We start from the raw sequence: 19,601 nt of genomic DNA on the forward strand, positions 1-19,601 counted from the left end.
TACTGTTGGTTCTGGCCACCTTGGCCCAAACTGAAAAATACAAATAACCTAAAAGGAAATCAAAATAAAATTAGAGGACTGAGGTTGGGTTCGGTTCGGGTTGCCTAGCCTCAGCCTAATCCAACCAAAAAGCAATTGCCAACCTGACTCGAGCCAAAATCGGATTGAACCCGAACTAAGTTACACTCAGAAGGAGTTTTCTACTTCTGAAAAGGGCATATTATTATTATACCAAAAAGTAAAACAAGGAGAAGAAAAAATAACAAAAACTAAGAACCCTATTAACCTTTCTCAGCCATTCGGAGCAAAATAAAACGAAGACAGACGCGATAACTTGAGACACTGTGCAGAAGATTAACCTTTCATGGAGGGAGACGAAGCCGAGATGGTGGCTAAGGCTAAGAAGGCGGCGAGTAGGCTGTGCTCTATATGTAACCAAAAGAAGGCTGCTCTAAGAAGACCCAAAACCCAACAACAGGTATTTCAATACTGCTGCTTCTTCTTTTTTTGTTCTATACTCTCTCATATTTGACCCATGTTTGAAAGTTAAGAATTAAGTATTGTACAATTGAATATGAACCATATTTTCTATTTTTAAGCATATTTGTTTATCGGTGAGATCAGCCAGGCAAAATTCCTTTTTACCCCTAATAATTGAAAGTTATTATTAAGCATAACATGTCTACACTAATTCTGGGGATGTTAAGATCTCATAAATTGTGTTGTGTAATAATAAAGAGGAGCAATTTGGTGCATATAGCCTGGTATGTAAGCTATTTGTTATGTGCTCGATTGGTCGTAACACAAATAAACAAAGAAAAACATAGAAAAAGAGGGGGAGAAGGGTTGATTTGAGGCAACTGGACCTCTTAAAGGTTCAATATGAGAGGGACCATGACTCTTGAGAAACATAACTTTCTTTCTTGGTTGGAAACTTCTATATTTTCATTAGAATGCACTTCTTAAATACAAGCATAAAGGTAGCTCCACATCACTACCCCATTAAACTACTTACATAACACATAAGCAATAACTAACACCCATAACCCTAAAATATATACCCACAACTACATCATAACTACATTACAACTGCCCATACGCATAATAATAATATGCACATATCACTACATTAACCACATCTACTCTTAAGGTGCATTCCTGCTTGGGTTCAGCTCAACCTCTCTTCCAAGTGGTGGTTCCAATCTCATCATTGTCGTCTTATTGTGATCATGGTTTTAAATTTTCATCAAAACCGACACAAAAGGACCGAAGTATTTCTGTTTCCAACCCCGCTGAAACACATGTGAAGACCAAAATTGTGAGTTTTTTAGGGTATACTATACTAGTATGTTGTACTTGATTATATTTATATGAATTGTATTCGAAATTTGGTGTATGCGTTCTGTACTATAAATATTTATATGAATTGCATCTGAAATATGGAATGTATTGAATTGTCAGACATGCACAGCAGCGAATGTCACTTGGTGAGTTATTTTTTGCTTATATGATGGTTTTTGAGTGCATAATTTTGCTTATTCTACCACTTCATTAAGTTTTATCATAAATGCCCACAATTTGCATTTGTTTCTATATAATTACGTAATTTTATGGGATTTTCACTGAAACTTTTATTCTAAACAGACATGTTTCTATCTCCATTATGACCGGAACGCATACTGAAACCAGAAACCTTAGATTGTTATCATCTGGTGACCGTGGTGAATAGTAGAATGAATGTTTGGTTTGTACATGATTCCGGAATTGCTGCCATACATTACATCCTTTCTTCCAATCCAAAAGAAATATATGGATAACATAGCCCATGCAAATTCGTTTTTTGTTAATTTAACAACGGTATTGTTATTGCCACTAATCTCAATCTTTTTGAGTATTGAGCTTAACTCGTCTTTCAGTTCATTTTTTGTAAAAAAAAAAGGGCGACCCAGTGCACAAGGCTCCCGCCATTGCAGGGTCTGGGGAGAGCTAGATGCACGCAGCCTTACCCCTGCTTTGCAGAGAGGCTGTTTCCGTGATTCGAACCCGTGACCACCAAGTCACAATGGAGCAACCTTACCATTGCGCCAAGGCTCGCCCTCTTTCAGCTCCTTTTTTGTATTCATTGAAAATTGTAAATCTATAGTTCTGTACTTATGATGGTTGAACTTCAGTTTATGTTCCTGGACATTGAAGATTGGAGCTTCCATATCTCTTGGACATGTGAATTCTTTTATCTTATGATCTTCTCTACATATTGCAATCCATGTCAATTATTGTCCTAATTTTGGTGATAACTTTTCCCGCGGATCATGTTTGCCCCTTTACTACATATATGCAGGTAATCTATATCCTAATAAGTTCCATCAGTTTCGTGCATATTTTCCATTAGATATTGCTTTTATGTTTTTCCACCCTCCAGTGCTTCTTCCAGGTGAGGAGCCAATAATTACTTTCAGCGTGGCCCTATTTAAATGTATCCATTATATGATTCTGACGGACTATTGATATATTTGTTCCTCTCGGAACATCCTTCTATACTTTTCGTAAAGCTAAAGCCATTTTTTCTAAAGATTTGCAGGGAATGCTTTTACTCTGCGTTTGAGGAGGAGATCCATGCGGTTATTGTGGACAATCAATTATTCAAACCTGGGGAACGAGTTGCAATTGGGGCTTCTGGAGGAAAAGGTGACACTTAATAAGTAACAGATGCATTTATTATGTGAAATATATCATAAATGCTTTGCCTTCATCAGACTTATGTCCAGGTGTTTTAGTTCTGAAATCGTCTTGGTTGTTTGTCTTAATATCCTTGAAATACTTAGAATTAATGGATTTTGGTTTCACTCATTATTGTATGAATCATAGTATCCGGAAATTCCTTGGGCAGGTGGGAAACTCGTTTCCCCTAAAATGAGTTTGAGAAAGTTGGGAAACTCGTTTTCCCTAAAATGCGTTTCAAAAGCGTTTCTGAATCGTGATAAAAAATTGGGGAAATGTTTCCAAAACACATGGGAAACTTATAAGAAACTTATGTGAAACACATGACAAACGTATGGAAAATCTGTAGAAAACATAGGTGAAACGTGCGGGAAATATGTGTGAAATTTACGAAAATCATTTAAAAAAATGCGTTTCTCATATGATTTTCTATTGTTTTCCCGTTTCTTGTTTCCCCTATATTTTTTTCCTGCGTTTCCCGTTTCCATTTCACGTTTTGCTTTCTGAATTTGTTTCCCACCCTGGCAACTATGGTATGAATAATATGATATTTTGTTCTTGTTTGTCTACTCTTATGTCAGCAAGCAGAGTAAGTTATATCTCACATAAAATTCTTAAGGATCACCTGTTGATAAGCTTGAGTGATAATTCAAAGTGCTCTGAAGACTTTTGCTTTGATTTTTTGTTCAAGGTTCACAACAGAGATATTGTGGCCTCTATTGTTTATTTAGGTGCTTTTGTGCTGGTTTCTGATTGCTTTCCCGAATTTATTCATTTTTATCCTTCCCCCTTTCCAAATTCAGAGCCAGCTTGCAATACTGCAGATATGATCTAGATACTATTTTCTTAGATAAAGCAATCATAACTAAAATCCACATCGGTTCAGTGTTGGTTTGCTTGTGTTTGGGTAAACTATACTCTCCAAAGAATTGCATATTTTTATGATTTGCTTCGCTTTCTTACTCTATATTCCTTAAAGGCCTGCCATTGTCAGGTATCTTGTTTTTACTTGGTTATGGAAGTTTAATTGTGATGGGAGCGGTAAGGCCATTTGATTTTTATATGCAACTGCTTCTACAAGCTTAAGCTCTTCAAACATGTGTAAACGGTGCTATCCGTTTTAATATTGACCTCCTATTGGCTTGAGGTTGATGGTGATGGGATGATATGATTGTGTGTTGTCGCACAATATTTATGTATGAAGTGGGGACATTTTTCGTATAAGAAATGATACACCCGAAAGTTTGATAGTGTGGCCTTTGGACTTGATAACCCTTTCTATTATATGACATAGATCTTTAGCTTCCCAACCTGCTTCTGTAGCCATCCAATAAGAGGTTACATTGATGAATTTTCTTTTGAACTGCGAAAAAGCAGAAGCCTCCAGTATCAGTGGGTCATCATTACCATTGGCATGTTGCATACAATTATTATTATTTTTTTTTGAAATGAATGTTGCATACTAAATATTAAATGCATTAACATATCAATGATGAGAAATCCTCTTCTATATTAAGCCCATTCTAATGCCCTCAGATCCGATCTTTCATCCTTGAGTAGATCCTCTTAAGAAACTCCTCAACAACTATGGAAGTGTGTAGCCCCGAGGGATTCCCATTGTCTCATGCCCATTGAACTGCAGAAATAACTGAATGTGGAGCTTTGACAAATATGAAGAAAAACTCCATGGTAATGCATTCTCGCATCTTGGATGTACATGTGAATCCCATCAATTGATAATGTCTATTTTAAGGCCCTGTTCGTTTCAGATTGTGACAACCGATTATTGGCCCAAAATGAAACGACAAGGCATAAGTGATAAAAAATCTATTCCGGAAACCTTTTTAGATTTTCACAATGAATAATGTGTATTTTTAGTGATACAAAAATCTATTCTGGAAGACTTTTTAGATTTTTCGCAATATTTTAAATACTCCTGTAATGTGGTTACTGTCAAAAGGTGTGATGGTTGTCAAGGGAGGGAGGGTTACCCCTTGCTTGTGGCACACTGGGCAATATTGGTTACCTTTCCTTCAGCTTTCAACATTTGTCCCTTAACTTACGATTTACACAATAAGACGCTTGATTCCATGTTCTAATGTTTCCAGAGTGATTGTATTGTTCATGAATCAGAAAAGCTTATGAACTGGGACCATTTTCAGTACAATTTTTTTTTTTTTTTTTTTTTTGCAGATTCTACTGTCCTTGCTCATGTATTGTCAGAGCTGAATCGTCGGCACAATTACGGCTTAGATCTTTTCTTATTATCTGTTGATGAAGGGATAACTGGTTATCGGGATGACTCCCTTGAAACTGTCAAAAGAAATGAAATTCAGGTGCAATAATTTACTACTATGTAATTTGCTTATTACCCAAACTTGCTATTCGAAGGTCCTCATGGCTTGTTATACATGACATTACATGTCTTGGTTGCTTGTAATGTTTGTTTATATATTCATGTTTTCATATTTATAGTTTTTAAGTGTTGCTTATTAACCAAAGTTGCTATTCGAAGGTCCTCATGGATTGTTATACATGACATTACATGTCTTGGTTGCTTGTAATGTTTATTTATATATTCATGTTTTCATATTTATAGTTTTTAAGTGAAATTATTGTTATCTTACTATGTGAACTATAAATCAATCCTCCCTTTTTAATTATTCTATCTATTTTATTGTTTGTTGGCTTGATTATTGGTGGTTAAATCATTGAACTGCTTTTCATATTTATAGTTTTTCAGTGAAATTATTGTCATCTCACTATGTGAATGTACAAAGTAATATTGTATTATTGTTATCTTCATAAGCAAGGCAATCTTCTCCTTTCGATTGTAGCTTTTCTGACTTTATCTGTGTTTATAAGTTATTTTTCCTAACCATTAAAAAAAAAGTTATTTTTCCTAGAATGCTGATGTCTCCTTTCTTTTTTGTTTTTTTAAGTATCTACATGAAAGGCTTTCTCTTTTCTAAAGAATGCCATATCAGAGTATCAGACAAACATATCTAACAGTCCCTCACAAGCTGAGACTACAATTAGCAGGTTGAAAGGTTGTAGGGGAAAGAATGGTGATGATCTTGGACAATGACTTCATAGTAAATCAAGATGAGCATACACGTTTTGAGATAGGCTTCAATACCTTAATCCAACTAACCTTAGTCATGTCTTTTAGTAACATAATGAGAGGTGGCAACATACACGTTTTGAGATAGGCTTCAATACCTTAATCCATCAAACAACTCATGTGGTTTGTCTCTCTCTCTCTCTCTCTCTCTCTCTCTCTCTCAAGTTCACCTTTAGAAAATATTGACAATGATTCCTTGGGACTACCTTATAGACTCGTAGGGTCCCGATGAGGCATCACGCTGTAAGAGTAGAAGCTGAAGGTGTTTTTGAGATGGTGGATCAACTGAGTTAGGCTCTCCTTGTCAACCTCTTGGAAGAGGATTTCTTCAAGGGTGTAGTAAAATTGGGAGATGGGATCCTTGGGAGGTCTTTATGTATGGGGAGTGGGGACCATGTTATGCCCTCCTTCTTGACCCCTTGGTTGGCCACAGTCTTTCCCACCATCGACTCATTATATTCTAGGCATATCGGTTGGGATTTCTCTTTTTGTGATTTCTGTTGACAAGAAAGAATATGAAGAGGCGTTGTATACTACAAGCTATGGATAAGATTATCCAGATATATTTAACAATATTCCCGGAAAAGTTTATCCATGGATTGTTATTAGCATACCAAACAACCCCAAAAAGGATATAGAAGAAGGATAAGACTGTTATAAAGGGATATAGAAAGAAGGAGCTGACTGTTATGAAAAGAATTAACAGAAAGTAAATGTATAAGAATTAACCTAGATGACTGTTTTGAAATCCTAGAGCCACAACTAAAGGCTCTGATACCATGAAGCTTTGCATGAAGTTGTATATCGTTGCCTTGTTTAATCAAACATATTATTGCAAACTATAGAAGAGGCAAATTTACAGAAAAATCTGTCACTTAACTTGCAGTATAAAAGTGGAAAAAAAAACTCCTCTATTTGTAGCAACGAATAAAAAGACGAAAAAGAAATAAAGTGGAGTAACATATGTCTAAGAGCAACTAGTATTCCAGTACAATACCTTAACTGATCTGTTGTTTTTGTTACTGTTTTCTTTGACTTGTAGTTTTAGTTATAAAAGTATATCTTTCACTACTATGTATTCTTATTGTATGGATGTGTTCGCTTTTCAAGTCTGATTGGTCTCCATTTTCAATACCTCATGTCCAACTTGACAACAGCATAAATATCGGCGGATCAATTATGTAGATTCCTGTTAATGAAATTATATTAGCTTTCTCACAGAAAAAGAAAAAAATGCACAAAAAGTTGCAAAGTCTGGTTTGTTTCATTTTCACTCTGTGAAGCGTGTATTAGGTGAATTAAATTACAAAGCAGGTGCTTACATTCCTAACCAGTTTCTTAAAATATAATCGAAGGATCATGGAAAACTTCTAAGATTGGGTTAAGGACATGGTTTAAAATTTCGGCCGAAATATTTCGATTTAGGCTGTTACCGAAACGAAATCCACTTGGATTCGGAAAAATGCATGATTTCGCTCGAAATTTCGTGATTTCATTAATATTTCCGTTGAAATATGCGAAACATGCAACTTTTCATATAAAAAACAAAAACATTTCGTCAGAATCCTTGACAAGAATCAACTCTACTCGCAGGAAAGAGAAGAACCATGAGATTCCTTTTTAATATTTCTAAAAAAATAACAAAAATTAAAAATGAAAAACCCAGCAGCGATGAATCTTGCTTTGATTTCAGCCGTGATTTCATACCGTAATGTTTCCGTGTTTTTTCAAGATTTTGGCCGAAATTTCATATCGAAACCATTTCAGTTTCGCTGATGACCAGAACAGAAACCAAAACCGAAATTTAAAACCTTTGGTAAGGATAATGTTTAAAATGTCATTCATATCATTTTCATTTAGGCCCTCCTTTTCGGATGATTGCCTTAAACTTCGGGAGGAAGATAGCCTGTCAAGACTTGCTCAATATGAAGACTATTTTCTTTGTGGGAATAGGAGAAATTGGATCTATCATATCTGCTGGAATAATGCCCGATTGGAATCAATTCTGTTAAAAAAATCAATTCTGTTAATAACAGATCTGAATAAGCTATATAGATAGTTTGAGATTTTGTGATGCCACGAACTTCATCAAGTGTAGAATTTTTTTGATTGTAGCACCATGACTGATATTTCTTGTATATGTCTTTTTTCTTGTTAATTTCATAGAATGTTTGATTTATTAATTTCCATGCTTGTCATGATAACCACTTAGATTACTTTTTGTTTCTGCATCATCATTCCTTTTCTGTCCTCTTATCCTTTATTGATTCATTTCTACCTTCATCCTTTTTTTCCAGTATGGGCTGCCACTGAAAATAGTCTCGTACAAGGATTTATATGGTTGGACAATGGATGAAATAGTGAAGGCGATAGGCTTAAAAAATAACTGTACATTTTGTGGTGTTTTCCGCCGCCAGGTATGGAACCCCATTTCTGGAAGTGTTTTGCATTTGGTAATGCATATCTACTGCCTTTTGCCCGAACCCTAAACACATTGGTGTTTGAACAGAATGATGCTTTTGGTTTTACAGATCTTATTCTTTTTTTCTCTTAAAGTTACGTGTTTGCAGACTTCCTATTGTTCTGAGTTCTAACAATGCTACTTCTCTGTTAGTTAAAAGAAAAAAAAGAGAGAATAACCAAATGAAGGTCTAAACCTAACTACTGATGCCATTGTTGGCTTATATGTGTGGCATCTGAATTGGTAACTTTGAACTTGATCTTAATTCTAAATTTTGAAATGCTGTCTCTATCTTTGCATGATTGGTTTCTCGCCAACCATTCCCTACTAACAAATAAAGTTTCTCTCATCATATCGTTTTAAACTTTGAAAACAACTTTGAATTTTGAATTCCTTTTATTGCTTCTTTGAAAGTGTTTCCTTCACAGTTGGAAGGAACATGGGTGAACATGAATATGGGGTAGATTGAAATACTCGTAAGAGAGTATTTTGTAACATTCTTTTCGTAATGCGATCCTCATTGTTGTTTGCCTTGCGATGAACATGGGTGATAGAGTAAAACGCCATGACTAGAGTTTTCCTCATAATCACTATGAGCTCGCAATAAGGCTACCAAGGAAACCCATTTCAGAATACATCTGGCTCTAAGAAAGAACAAAACAACCGTCAAAACTAATTTGTGATTTGTGTTACTGTGGATGAGTTGGGTAGGTGACGGTTTATTATACCAGTGTCTTCTCCAATCACATGGTTGGGCTAGCAACGCATATTCTCAGAGATTATTCACACCACACGATCTCTATCATTCATAGAATCAACACAATTTCAATGTCTGGGCATTGCGTTTTGCTAACATTCATTATGTACCAGAGGCCTTGGTGAATAGGGGTTTCTTAGTCTAATTCTTATGTAATCATCATGATGTAATTGGAAGGTACCCCTATTATCACAGGGGACACCTTGTCCCCTGTTATGGGTTTTATTAATAAAAGTCAATTTTTTTTTTAAAAAAAAAAAAAAAAATATATATATATATATATATATATATATATATATATATATATATACTAGTAAAAAACCCCGACAAAGAACTGTACTGACTACGTCATAGGTTGATCCAAACCGTCCATGTGATGGAACACAACATAAATAGGTTGTGCCCCAAAAATCAATTCCATAGGCTGATCCTAGCCCTCCAATCTATAGAGGTTTTCATACTTCCTCTTAAATCGGATGGTTAAGATCGCCCTATAGATTTTTTATTAAAAAACCATAAAGCAGGGGGGTAAGATTGAAATTTTGTGGCTTTAATGGGTGCCTTTGTTAAAAAGCATAAAGGAGAGGGTAGGATTGAAAATATGTGAGTTGAATGGGTGCATTTGTTAAAAAAAAGTCAAAAAAAGTGATGTGTAATTCTCATAGAATTTTCAAAAAATTCAAAAAATTCTCTTCTTTTCTCTTCTGCTATATATATATATATATATATATATATATATATATATATATATAGAGAGAGAGAGAGAGAGAGAGAGAGAGAGAGGAAAATGATTGTGAGCTTGAAGCTCGTATAGCTTATATGAGCTTGAGGGCCCAAACACATGTGGGCCCACATTTTTAGGATGATCCAAAGCATTCATTTGAAAGGCCCTTACATAGATAGGGTGTGTACAAAAAATCAGCTCCATAGGATCATCCTAACCCATCCAAAAGTGGAGGGCAAAATGGACAAACACCGTTTGCCACAAATCTGCCCATTTTTTCTCTCTGCTTTTGGTGAGGTTAGGATGATCCAACCGAGCTGATTTTTGGTACACCCCCTATCTATGATGGGGCCTTGCAAATGAATGGTTTGGATCACCACAAAAAATGTAGGACCCAAAGCTCATATAAGCTATATGAGCTTCAAGCTCACAATCATTTTCCTCATATATATATATATATATATATATATATATATATATATATATATATATATAGAGAGAGAGAGAGAGAGAGAGAGAGAGAGAGAACTGTTGGTGCGCTTAAGCTCACTATTTTTTTGGTGCGCTTAAGTTGTTATAACGCCTCACATTCGTTTAAATGTTTGGGTCCCGCTTAAGCGCACCAATGGGAGGCGTTATAACCATGGAAGCAGGATTCTTCCCTGGGAGCCTTCGATTCCCGCTCTGGCAACCTTGAGTAGGATTTTTTCCTTGGAGCCTTCGATTCCCGCTTTCGATTCCCGTTTTGATTCCAGCTTTCGATTCCCGATCTGGCAACCTTGGTTATAACAACTTAAGCGCACCAAAAAAATGGTGCGCTTAAGCTCACCAACAGTTTCTCATATATATATATATATATGAGAGAACATTTCCTACACACTTGTGTAGGTAAGTTACCTACACACTAGCTTAAAATACAGTGGGGGCCCACATTGTTTGGGTGATCCAAACAATTCATTTGAATGATCCTCACATAGATAGGGTGTCCACAAAAAATCAGATCCATAGGATCATCCTAACCATTCAAACTATGGAGGCAAAAAATGGACTAATTTGTGAAGGTTTATACACGTCCATTTCACCTCCATAGTTTGAATGGTTAGGATGATCCTATGGATCTGATTTTTTGTGGACACCCTATCTATGTGAGGACCATTCAAATGAATTGTTTGGATCACCCAAACAATGTGGGCCCCCACTGTATTTTAAGCTAGTGTGTAGGTAACTTACCTACACAAGTGTGTAGGTAACTTACCTACACAAGTGTGTAGGAAATGTTCTCTCTCTCTCTCTCTCTCTCTCTCTATATATATATATATATATATATATATATATATATATATATATATATATATATATATTAGCATTTTCGATTTTTGATGCCCTGAGGGACATAAATGATTTGGTGGATTCTCTTGCAAAAGATCATACTTGTAGAGATGTTTCAACTCTTGCAAGCACTACCCTTGATATAGTTTGTAATTTTGTTTTCTTAATAAGTTATTGTTGCCATCTCATAATATTATTCCTCATTCATGAAATTTATGATTCTACTTGATTTTTTTTGTGCTAAATATGTGTGAAGTTAGTATCTCCTATTGGCAAAAGATCTCTCAACTAGAATACATCAATAAAAAAACGATCGTATTACTTAATGCTTGTAGGCTTTGGATCGAGGTGCTGCATTGCTGAGTACAGACAAGCTTGTTACTGGACATAATGCAGATGACCTGGCTGAAACCATTCTCTTAAACATATTAAGAGGTGATATTGCAAGGTAATGTATCAATGACAAATTTTCGTTCCGTTCAAGTGTCCCATTTTATTCATTTAGTAAACTAACTTTGTGTTGTGCTTTGTAGATTGAGTAGATGTACTCTTATAACCACTGGAGAAGATGGGCCTATTCCAAGATGCAAGCCCTTTAAATACACCTATGAGAAGGAGATTGTTATATATCCTTGACATTGAAATACTCATTTTGTGATGAATGTCCTCTATTAGTTGTATTTGAAGCAGTTAATTTACGGTGGATGTTTTGAAACCTTGACCGGATTGTACGTATGCGTATTTCAAGAAGCTGGACTACTTCTCCACAGAATGTAATAACTCATCTGAGGACTGTTTTAGTTTGTTCATTAGTTATTAGGTTTCTTATTACAAATGTAATTGATTACATTCATGTTTTAATTGTAGTGTTATCAGATTATATTCTATAATGAGTAGATGGATACTGAAGTTTAAATGCTGCTTATCAAATGGAAAAGAAGAAGGAAAATATGGCTTTTTAAATATTTGTGATAGAAGCTCAGATTTGTTATGCATGACATTCCTTTGCTCTGAAATAACTCAGTAGTTTGGAGCTGTGCTCTTAATTTTGTTTCATGTACATTCTTTATATTCTACTGCTATTTCTTTTCAGTTTTCTTCAAATCTATGTAATATTCTACTTTGGGATTTGCTAGGGATCATCGCAGAAGGCATTTCGTGGACCGGCTGTTGCATGAGAGAGCAGCCACATAGGCTTAGATTTTGTCTCATTCATTTAATTCATCTGAGGTGGCTGCTCTCTCATGCAACAGCCGGTCCGCGAAATGCCTTCTGCGATGGTTCCTAGCAAATCCCTTTTACTTTTAGGTAATATTTCTATTAGCACCTTTCCTATTAGATGGTTGATCAAAATGACCTTGATGCCTCTACAAGGCCTATCTATTCTTGCTTAGTATAATATCTTCCATCAAAGGCGTTCGATTGCTCCTGTGGGAGCGATGATGGTCCAGCACTGTTCCTGGGCCTCAGTAGTGGTTTAATATTTTCACATGCAGGATTGTAAAATGAAACTAATGAATGCTTGGTTTCTTGTTCTTTGACCTTTCTATTCAATAGACACACCAATTCCGCCATGTGTGGTTACTGATAGTCCTAATATAATGTTACCTTCGTAAGAGTTGACTGCAACTATTTGTTGGGAAGACTTATGATGCTCCTATATAACACTTCCTTTACTACCAAAATTGCACAAATATCAAATCTATTGCTGTTTATTACTCAATAATGTTTTTTGGGTTGCTGGCATTTTTTCCATCAGAAAATTTTTCCAACATGTTTCATTGGATGGATCTGCATTTTATATCGGGAATTCTATATTTAGTACATTCCAAAACTGTATTCATTAGTCTTACTATCACTTTATTCTTGCTGGAGCTGCAGGCATCTATTCACCCAACGCATATCGAGGCTTTGCTCGTGAATTTATTAAGGATCTGGAAAGAATCAGGTCGTAGTCCTGTTAAACATATGTGTAATTCATCATTCTACGAAGATTTTTGTTGGATTACATGTCTACACAATGTTATTTCTTCAATTTTCATTAGCAAGCCTCCCCTTTACCTGTTCTTCATTGCTTTATGGGTTTCTTTCATAATTTGGTTATTTTCCAATTTAATTTTTCCCTGATGCAGACCTAGGGCCATAATTGACATCATCCGATCGGGTGAGAATTTCAGAATATCCACTTCAGCAAAAATGCCAGAGCAAGGAACATGTGAACGCTGTGGCTACATTTCCAGCCAGGTAGCCTATTTCTACTCTGTTATGATTTAGATGAATTCTGATGTTTGGTTGCCTTTTTCATAGGAGGGAAATATGTAGCATAAAACTATATGCACGGTCCAAATTATCTCATGCAATATTGCTTCTGTCATCAATTCATCTAAATGTAGGCATAAAAAAGGGGTATTGATGTGCTTGCGATGAGTTTATGATTTGGCTTTTAAGTCAAGGGGCATGCTTTTAACTAGTTGCTTCTCATAATATACATCAAGAGATTATAAGTCTTGGGTTTTACTAAGAAATTTCAAGACTTTCATTCCTCCTTTCTTTTCTTTCTTCTTCTCTTCCTTGCCCTTCCCTGAATCAAGCATCAACAGCAACTTGCACCTCTCTTTCTTATATTTTATGTCTATCCACTACTTACAAATGTTTAAAGAGAAAATGTATTGGTGAACCTATGAATATTTATATTTTTATATATATGTTGAGCCCCTCACGATGAAATTCACAATCACGACAAACACATCCATCGTCCTCCATGAAGGATGTGATCCTTTAATGATCCTATCGGTAAAGTTGAGAGTTTGTCAACTCAAGGGATCCAATAGTTAAACTCTCAAAAGAACCAAGGCATGTTGCATGTCAAAAATCTTCCATATTACTCCAAAAAAAAATGTTCCATCTTTAAGTGCAAGTCTAATCAACTACGCCAAGATGACAGAGATTGTACCTTGTTGAGGCATTATTTACTGTAGCACTCCATCTGGGAACTACCTCTATGGCTGCCATCTAATTATAATTGAATGCATACACTGGGACGAGATCTACCCTGAATGTTTGTCTAGGACTACTGAATCCGTGGGTTCAAGAGATCTACCCTGGAGCATGGAATCAGGGCCACATCCCAGTGATATACTCCCATTTTCTAAACAATTGTTCAGAATTTTAGATATACAAGAGTTTATAGGAGGACCAATCTCTAATTTTGCAGGGGAGGACTTCTTCGACCGCACAGTACATAAATAATTCCCCAACACTAGCGTAGCTATAGGGTGTCACCTAGGTTTGTGTCAAGGTCTAAGATAATTGTAAGCATTTAGCCATTGACTATCTGCAACAATTTAAAAGAAATGAAGAAATGCGTATAAGTACACAAGTTTGTTGTAAATGAAGTGAAAATAACAAGTTTGTTGTCTTGAATAAACTCCCACTTTTTTTATGACATCAGGTGAAGAATGGTGGTTCTTTGAGAACATATTCTGATGAAGTGCTACAGTCAACGTAATACAATTTGGATCATTCGGAATTTAGCCCTAAACCATCTGTCTATCACTACCTCACCCCATCTTATCTAATATCTGTTCGGATGGTCGTGGTGTCAAGCAGCCTTGTCTTATATGAAAGATCTCTTTCGATAGGTGATGTGAGTCCATGACAGCTGAGAGAGAGAGAGAGAGAGAGAGAGAGAGAGAGAGAGAGAGAGAGAGAGAGAGAGAGAGAGAGAGAGAAACGAGAGAGAGAGGTGATTAGAGTAGAAAAGGGGAGCGGTAATCAAAATCAGGAAAGAGAAATCAGGAAAGAGAGGTGATTAGAGTAGAAAAGGGGAGTGGTTTAGGAACCCAAATATGGGCCATAGGATTGTCCCCATCAATAGGTGAAAGTTTCTTTCCTTTTCTTCCTCCTCCGCCCCAGTTTTCTCCACAAAGCTCGGAGCCCACGGGCTTACCATAGGCTAGATGTGCTTGATACAAGTGGCCCCGGGAAAGGGACACGATTTACAGAAGGCAATGAAAACTCTTATTTTTTACGCCTAGTTCTTACAACATCAAAATGGTTGAACCCAAGATTTACAGTTGTAACTCATGGTTTTCCAGGTTTACAGCTTAATGTCATCTGCAGGTTAACAAAATATCAAAATGGCATTCTGAATTTATATACGAAAATTCAGAAACAAATGTTTCTTTCGATTTCAAAGATGCAACCACACATTGTTTGTCCAGAAAAGGAACAGAATTGCTAGGCGGAGAAGGAATAGAATTGTGGTGCTCAATGTAAATGGTCAAATGGTGTCATCCAAGGAAGGTATCTCTTCGGCCATTTTAGATTTCTACTCTAATTTATATTTCTCCGAGAACATCTCTCGCCCTATCCTGGAGGATGTAGTTTTTAATAGCTTATCTTTGGAAGATAGTATAAAGCTGGAGGGTCCTTTTGGTGAGGAGGAGGTTGAAAGAGCTCTCTTTTCCCTCCCAGAGATAAGGCTCCTCGGCCAGATGGATTCTGCTTAGCCTTTTTTCAATCTTGTTGGTCGGTTGTGAAGTGTGGTATTCTCAGATTCTTTAAAGAATTTTATGAGGGGTTGCAGCTTGATAGAGGAACGGGAGCTACGTTTATTACCTTGATTCACAAGAAGGAAGGAGCATCAAAGGTATCAGATTTCCGGTCGATCAGTTTATTGGGATGTCTGTATAAGGTGCTTGCAAAGATGCTGGCGGATCGTCTAAAATTGGTGCTGCCAAAGCTAATTTCTGATAGCCAAAGTGCTTTGTTAACAAGAGGCAGATCTTGGATTGTTCGCTTATAGCAAATGAAGCCATTGATTATTATCTCAGAAATGGAGATAAAGCAGTGGTTTGTAAGTTGGATATGGAGAAGGCATATGATAGAGTGGAGTGGGACTGTTTGGACTATCTTCTTGGTAGAATGGGTTTTGGTAGTGTTTGGAGAGGCTGGATAAGGAGATGTGTCTCGTCGGCTTGGTTCTCAATCCTGGCTAATGGATCGGCAAAAGGTTTTTTTAAGTCCTCAAGGGGTTTGAGGCAAGGGGTCCTTTATCCCCCTTCTTATTTGTTATAGTGGCGGAAACTCTAAGCAAGCTTGTCCAGAAAAGCAGTGAAAAGGGCTTGATAGAAGGTTTCAAGATAGGAAAGAACAAGGTGGAAGTCTCGATTGTTCAGTTCGAGGATGACACATTAATTTTCTGTGTGCCGGATAAAATTAAAATTTTGAATCTTAAGGCAACCCTTAGATGCTACGAGATGATATCGGGTTAGAGGTCTAATTTTGTGAAATCAAGTATGTTCGCAGTAAATATTTCCTCTATTGAGGCTAGTAGTTGTGCTGATATGTTGGGTTGTAAGGTATATAAGCTCCCTTCTTCTTATCTTGGGCTTCCATTGGCAGTGGGGAGACCAAATAAATCTCTATGGGAACCTATAGTAGCAAGAATTGAGAAAAGGTTGGAGACATGGAAAAGAAGATTAGTATCGAAAGGGGGCCGATTGACCCTAATTAAAGCAGTTCTGGCAAATTTACCTGTTTATTTTCTATCTCTATTCAAATGCCCTGCAAGTGTGGGGTTGAGGATAGAGAAGATTTAACGAAGGTTTCTTTTTTTTTTGTTGGGGGGGGGGGGGGGGGGGGGGGTTAAATGACAAGATTGGTATTCCCCTTATTAAATGGGAAAAGGTATGTGTTCCGGTTAAAAAAGGAGGATTGGGAATTAGGAAAATTAAGGGTTTTAACTTTGCTTTACTGAGTAAATGGTTATGGCGTTTTGGGGAGGAGGACTCTTCACTGTGGACTAGAGTGATTGGGAGTAAGTATGGTGTGCTTTCTGGTAATTGGGAATCGGATGATGCATTCGAGCAGAGAGGGGTAACTATTTGGAGAGATATATTAGGATTGAGAAATGAGTTTAGAAAGGCTTGCAGTTTTAAAGTGTATTCTGGAAGGAGTATAAGGTTCTGGCGTAAAGTCGAATGACAAGATTGGTATTCCCCTGATTAAATGGGAAAAGGTATGTGTTCCGGTTAAAAACTGAGGATCGGGAATCAGGAAAATTAAGTGTTTTAACTTTGCTTTACTGAGTAAATGGTTATGGCGTTTTGGGGAGGAGGACTCTTCACTGTGGACTAGAGTGATTGGGAGTAAGTATGGTGTGCTTTCTGGTAATTGGGAATCGGATGATGCATTCGAGAAGAGGGGTAACTATTTGAAGAGATATATTAGGATTGAGAAATGAGTTTAGAAAGGCTTGCAGTTTTAAAGTGTAATCTGGAAGGCGTATCAGGTTCTGGCGTGATGTTTGGTGCGCAAATGAGACATTGGGTTCTTTATTTCTAGATTTAATGAGAGTTGCAGCAGACAAGAACGTTCTTGTGTGCGATTGTTTTGAAAGAGTGGATCAGAAAGTTATTTGGTGCCCCACGATTCAGAAGAAATTTTTTGACTGGGAATTAGTCTCTCTCATCTTTGTTTGAGTTGATCGAGAAATGTTATATAAAGAAATCCGGAGAGGATAAAAGAATCTGGATTTGGAACTCTTCGGGAATCTTTTCGGTGAAATCTGTATATGCTAGGCTGGTGCCGAGTGGTGATGACTCTATTGCGGCTAAGGTTTGGTCTTTCAGTGCCCTCCTAGAGTGGGTTTTTTTGGCTGGTTGGTTAGTAGTGGGCGTATTCAAACCATTGAGTTTTTGAGAAAAAAGGGTTTATGGTTAATTGACCACTGTCCGTTGTGTTTGGAGGATGGTGAATCAATTGATCACTTGTTTTTGCACTGTAAAGTAGTAAGGGTTATATGGGGATTAATCTTGGTAAGGTTTGGCATCCAGTGGGTATTCCCTCAATCAATCCCTCGTCTTTTGGAATGTTGGGATTTTGTCCCCTGGAAAAAGGAAGGGAAGGTGCTGTGGAGAATCTGCCTATTAGCCCTATGGTGGTCAGTTTGGAAAGAAAGAAATGGAAGGGTTTTTGAAGGAAAAGCCAGTTTAGCCTTCGGTATTTTTCAGAGAATAATCGCCTTAGCTGTTCAATGGGCGAAGAGTCTTCAAATGTTCAGGCTTGTGTCGGCTTATGATTTGTGAGAGATGTGGGATATTGTTTGTAAGGAGGGGTAAGTAGACCTAAGGTAATTCAAAAGTGGGCTCCGCTTCCCTTGGGTTTCTGTAAGTTAAATGTTGATGGGGCATCTTTTGGAAACCTGGGTCCTTCAGGTTTTGGTGGTCTTTTGAGGAATCATGAAGGTGTTGTGGAATGAGCTTTCTCCGGTCCAAACGGGCTATCTGACTCATCACGCCGAAGTGAAAGCAGCGTTTTATGGTATTCTTCACCTAGAAAGGAATGTTTTGGATAAGGTGATTGTGGAAGGGGATTCATCTAATGTTGTCAGATGGCTCTCTGGTATCGTTCCTCCTCCATGGAGATCTCTCAGCCTTATTGATGAAATTTCTGATTGGGTGTCGGGGTCGGAGATATCTTTTGTGCACGTTAGAAGATCAGTGAATGAAGAAGCTGATGCTTTAGCGAAATCAGGGGTTAATAGTCAGGAGTTGGAGTGGTTCGATTATTTATCGCCTTAATTGTAATTGTATTTTATTTGTTTTTTTCTTTTTTCCTCCTTTTCCTATTTGTAATCTGTGGATTATCTCGGTTCCGCTTTTTCTCTTAATATATATATCACCATTTCAAAAAAAAAAAAAAAAATGGTTGTCCAGAAAATTATTATAGTTACAGTGTTCTTATAAGTTATAACATCATATTTCCCTGACCATTAAAAAAAAAAACATCATATTTCCCTGCTATCTTTGAATACTATCACTTGCTTTGTCAGATAATGATTATGATGCAGTTTGGATGTGGGTGCTGATTTTATAACTTAATTATGCAGAAATGGTGTAAAGCTTGTGTTTTACTGGACGGATTGAATCGAGGTTTGCCAAGGCAGGGTATTGGACGAACCAGAGGTCCAAATGGTTCGAAGGACGAAACTAAGAGGTCGATTTCTCAGAGCAAACCTTGTGGTACGTTGGAGTTCTAATATTACACGAAATCGGTGAACATTCGCTATCCTACTATTTGAATCCTACTATTTTGTGGTTTGATATGTGGAGCCTACATCTGATAGGATTCTTATAATTTAATCCACATTTTGTAATGAAATTCCTTTCTTTGATCCTGTCAGTATTGTATAATTTTTCCACCAAATATAAGTTTTATTTCTTGTTTTTTGGATGCACAATAAAATATTTTCTTAATGTGATAATTTTTCATTGCACAAATGTAAATGCCACAGAAAAAGAACATTTCATAATACATACAGAGGCAATAAGAGTCAAGACCGTTTTGTAGAATATCATTAGTCAACCCACATGGGCTTGGTCATATCTCAATGGACTTATCATTCTTAAGTTAAAAGTACTACAAAAATCAATGGTTTATGCTATGTTTGCCAACTATGAATTTTTTTCATGGAATATTATCT

General features: G+C 36.7%; 1 protein-coding gene across 2 annotated transcripts; it reads left to right on the forward strand.

The window, feature by feature from the left end:
- The first annotated feature begins 219 nt into the window (after nucleotides 1–219).
- LOC143855001 (cytoplasmic tRNA 2-thiolation protein 1-like) lies at nucleotides 220–19,374 on the forward strand. Of its 2 annotated transcripts, none has more exons than XM_077365159.1 (10): nucleotides 220–478; nucleotides 2,571–2,685; nucleotides 4,912–5,054; nucleotides 8,140–8,259; nucleotides 11,449–11,561; nucleotides 11,647–11,739; nucleotides 11,846–11,886; nucleotides 12,995–13,061; nucleotides 13,246–13,357; nucleotides 19,008–19,374. In XM_077365159.1, exons 1-10 carry the CDS (start codon nucleotides 365–367, stop codon nucleotides 19,155–19,157), a joined length of 1,068 nt encoding a protein of 355 aa, XP_077221274.1. In that variant the 5' UTR covers nucleotides 220–364; the 3' UTR covers nucleotides 19,158–19,374. The 2 variants fall into 2 exon arrangements, with proteins under 2 accessions (XP_077221274.1, XP_077221275.1); XM_077365160.1 differs by lacking the exon at nucleotides 220–478 and adding an exon at nucleotides 4,255–4,407.
- The last annotated feature ends 227 nt before the right edge of the window (nucleotides 19,375–19,601 follow it).

Source organism: Tasmannia lanceolata, unplaced genomic scaffold (assembly GCF_043159265.1).
Source record: "Tasmannia lanceolata isolate RefF3 unplaced genomic scaffold, GAP_Taslan_0.1 ptg000020l, whole genome shotgun sequence".
NCBI lineage: Eukaryota > Viridiplantae > Streptophyta > Magnoliopsida > Canellales > Winteraceae > Tasmannia > Tasmannia lanceolata.

Bases quoted from the DNA above. Each gene is read 5' to 3' on its own strand.
- LOC143855001 (XM_077365159.1), top strand. From the start codon at position 365: ATGGAGGGAGACGAAGCCGAGATGGTGGCTAAGGCTAAGAAGGCGGCG. The intron at 11,740-11,845 runs ATATCCTTGACA...ACCGGATTGTAC, and splicing joins TATGAGAAGGAGATTGTTAT to GTATGCGTATTTCAAGAAGC. The intron at 11,887-12,994 runs GTAATAACTCAT...CTGGAGCTGCAG, and splicing joins GGACTACTTCTCCACAGAAT to GCATCTATTCACCCAACGCA.